Source organism: Chenopodium album, chromosome 3, assembly GCF_948465745.1.
Source record: "Chenopodium album chromosome 3, dcCheAlbu1.1, whole genome shotgun sequence".
NCBI lineage: Eukaryota > Viridiplantae > Streptophyta > Magnoliopsida > Caryophyllales > Amaranthaceae > Chenopodium > Chenopodium album.
This window is the reverse complement of record NC_137836.1, coordinates 42436691-42440394: the sequence shown is the minus strand read 5'-3', so window position 1 is coordinate 42440394 and position 3704 is coordinate 42436691. Positions and strand designations below refer to the sequence as shown.

The 3704-nt window shown below is 34.9% G+C and overlaps 1 protein-coding gene across 1 annotated transcript; it reads right to left on the bottom strand.

Moving 5' to 3' along the window:
• Positions 1–616: 616 nt before the first annotated feature.
• Positions 617–3139, bottom strand: LOC145625058 (thymidylate kinase-like). The gene is made up of 5 exons (XM_081678139.1): positions 3036–3139; positions 2259–2483; positions 1797–1908; positions 1392–1451; positions 617–989 (listed from the first exon to the last, which is right to left on the bottom strand). Exons 1-5 carry the CDS (start codon positions 3137–3139, stop codon positions 873–875), a joined length of 618 nt encoding a protein of 205 aa, XP_081534265.1. The 3' UTR covers positions 617–872.
• Positions 3140–3704: the final 565 nt, after the last annotated feature.

The following is a 3704-nucleotide window of genomic DNA, read 5'->3' as shown; positions in this document are numbered from 1 at the left end:
TAGGCGCGACGCAAATAAGAGTCATTTGCGTCGCTCCTTTATAAACGAGCGACGCAAATGACTTTTTTGATAAACTTATTTTTTGTCATTCGCGTCGCTCCTTTATAAATAAGCGACGCAAATGACTCTTCTAACAAACTTATTTTTTGTTATTTGCGTCACTCTTTTATAAAGGAGCGACGCAAATAACTCTTCAGATAAACTTATTTTTGGTTATTTGCGTCACTCCTTTATAAAAGAGCGACGCAAATGACTTTTCTGATAAACTTATTTTTAGTCATTTGCGTCGCCCCTTTATAAACAAGCGACGCAAATGACTCTTCAGATAAACTTTTTTTGTTATTTGCGTCGCTCCTTTATAAACAAGCGACGCAAATGACTCTTCCAATAAACTTATTTTTTGTTATTTGCGTCACTTGTTTATATAGGAGTGACGCAAATGACTGAGTAGACAATACAAAACTGTTGTATTTGCGTCACTTGTTTGTTTAATGAGTGACGCAAATGAGGTGAATTTTTTTTTTTTTTTAATTATAATATAATAATTGCCTTGTATATGTTTGTAGTACCTGTTTTCCTAGGTATAAAGTAATATGCTAACGCTAATATAATTGAAATTAAAATGCAATATTATTGAATAATGCAAATGTAAATTTCGGCAGAGTCTCCTTTGTAATTTGGCCTACCCATAAAATTTCCAAACCATGTTTCTTAACCAAATCAACGTATAATACAACTCCAACTTCTAGACTTAAACTTAAAGGTAGAAGTACCTCAACAGCTCAACCTAGAGTTCAAAACGTGGTAACTACTGATTACTGACTATAGTATACAATTTCGCCCAAGCGAGCAAGAGGCATATGGCAGCTTGCCTATTGTGACCAGAAGTGAGACAGAGCCCTTCCATTTTTGCAGGCCGCAACACACTCAAGCACATATTCTCTGAGCTTCTTCTGGACTTCTTCCATTGGCAAGCAGGCATCAACCATCTGTTATCATTCAGCATCGTATGAAAATCTAGATGGCATTATTACGAAATTTGATGAAACAGCAACTATCTCACAGAATCTAGTTAAAAAACATAATTTACAAAAATAAAAAGAACATTGCAAGAAACTGGAACATGTTTAAGTAAAAGAAAATTAGTATAACCTGCACAACATAATATTGCAGGCATCACTATAATGACACTATGCAAGATAAAGTCACCACTGTCAAACCTATTAACCTTACAGCCTTACCAAAATTGTATGATGCAAGCTATGAAAAAACTAAGATTTGGTTTAACAGCCATGTCTCAGATCTTACCAAATAAATGGTACGCCCCATAAATTCTTATCAGTGAAACTAAAGGCAAAATTCCTATCATGCCTATTTGAATGAAAGTATACCTCTGGTGATATATCAAGGTATAAGACCATGTCTGGAGCCAGCAATCCTATCTCTGGTGCCTGCACAAAGAGAATTGTGATCATATTGTGACTAAATAGAGATATGCCTGAGTGAACTGGTTGATTACTAAGAGTTGGAATCTTCAAAGCAAGTTGTCAACATACATCACACTCACTCGAAGATGGGTTTTCAACAACTGTAATTACTATATATTATTTCCTTATATCAGCCATTCTCTCTTTACATAATGCTTCATAGAATGCCAGTGTTACCAAACCAAAAGAGTTAAACAATACTTTTAATCCTTACACTTTCACAAGTCATGGGATTATGAAAAGTCAGTAACCAATTTTATAGAACATTCAACAGTCACTTAAACAGAGATTGTGGTGATAACATTTTACCTTACACCAATCAAAATCAAGGCCTTTGGCAGAAGAGAAAGCCACACCGGAGTATGAATAACGATCTATAATGAGGGTAGTCCCAGATTTCAACTTTTCTTCCATCATGGATCTGTAATTGTAGATGACAAAGTCAACAACTAAACAAGCATATCACCAAAAAAACAGATTCATGAAGAAGTAAAGTTTACAACTTTAAATCACATTTTGAACTCCTGTCCCAATATACTTGTATATATTTCAAAATCTCAGGGGAATAAAGACAGTTTTTTAAAAGTAATCTATCATAATTCCAACTACAATCTCCAGAATGTAATATAACCGAGAACGAATTACCCAAATTAACCAATAAATAACAACATAGAAAGGAATTAGATTCAGCTAAACATAACATCAAACACATGGTATGCAACTCACAAATTCTGTATAAAAAAACAATCATAAAAAGAAAAAAGAAACAACCTTTTCTCCCAACGATTAGCACTGAACAAAAGATGAATAGTATGATCATCCAAATTAGATTGATTGGAAAGATAAGCAGAGATCATCTGCCCAACAGCAGTATTTCGATCCGGAAACCGCCATAACTCAGCAGAACACCCAATACTTTGCAAGTGAGAGAGAAGCTGAATACACTGAGAGCTCTTTCCACTTCGATCTAACCCTTCTAATACAACCAAAGCACCTCTTGATTAAGACTGACCTGTGAAAGAGGGTTCATATTTAAGCCAGGGTGATTACAACCCTAACAGTCATGCAAATCGGACTTGGAAATGAGTATGTGAGGTTGCTCTCTCTCTCTCTCTCGGGGAAAAGAGAGTTGTTGAGCTAAAAGAAAGAATGAAAAATAGTTACTCTAGCAATGCTTCACAAGATCAAAATCATGAATGATATTATAAACAATGGTCATGAATGATATTTGGGCTATGAAACTCATGTTTAGAGCAAGGATAGGTTTGAAGCTGATAAAAATTAACCTATACACAATTCTATTTGATGGTTGTCAACTAGACCAAAACCTAATGAAGAGGAAAATCTTAGCAAAATTGAAGTTTTACTGGCCAATATTCGCACAAACTATTGGCCATCAAATCAAAGCATCATGCTTCCCTAGAATGTAAGGTGTGTGTACTACATAGACGGTTCTTGTATAATGCAAAGTACTTGTTTCGGTATAAGGATAAAAAGAAAAGATATTAGGCATGAATTTTGAAAGAAAAATCATGCATAACAACTAACTTAATCAAATTCATCATTTCTTGTACTGATACATAATCCCAATCCCAAATTGTAGCATGCAGAAAAAACATCAAAAATCTTTTTTCCATCCAAAACAATGACATTTATAGATTAAGTTCCGGAATTACAAAATAAGGAGGAGAACTATAATAATTACATAAAAAGCACTCCCTACTCCAAACACAAAACAAAAACAAAACCCTCAAACTCGTCCATACAACATGACATACACAAGGTCGCACAACAAGAGGTATTGTATCGACTACGAAGACAAGCTGCTTTCATACTTTCACAATCTACATTCTACATAGCAAAAAAGATTGGCACAAACAATAACAGTATGACAACTACATGAAAACATTCACATTCACAACCTAAACCGCCCCCATAAGGTGATCAGTCTAGGGAAAAACACACTCAAACAACACAAATTCCAGCTAAAATCCTCAACTCAGCAAAGAAAACACAAATTCCAGCTGAAATCATCAACTTAACCAATAAAAACACAAATTTTTATCTAATTGAGCTTTATCTAACAACTACCTCTTTCGCGGCAGTAGCATAGCCGTGAGATCCGAAAGCTGGAGCAGATGGTCCAGAATTCCTGTGAATTTGACGCCCTAGCACCTGAATAACATCACAACAACATCAATTTCCATCAATTCAAAA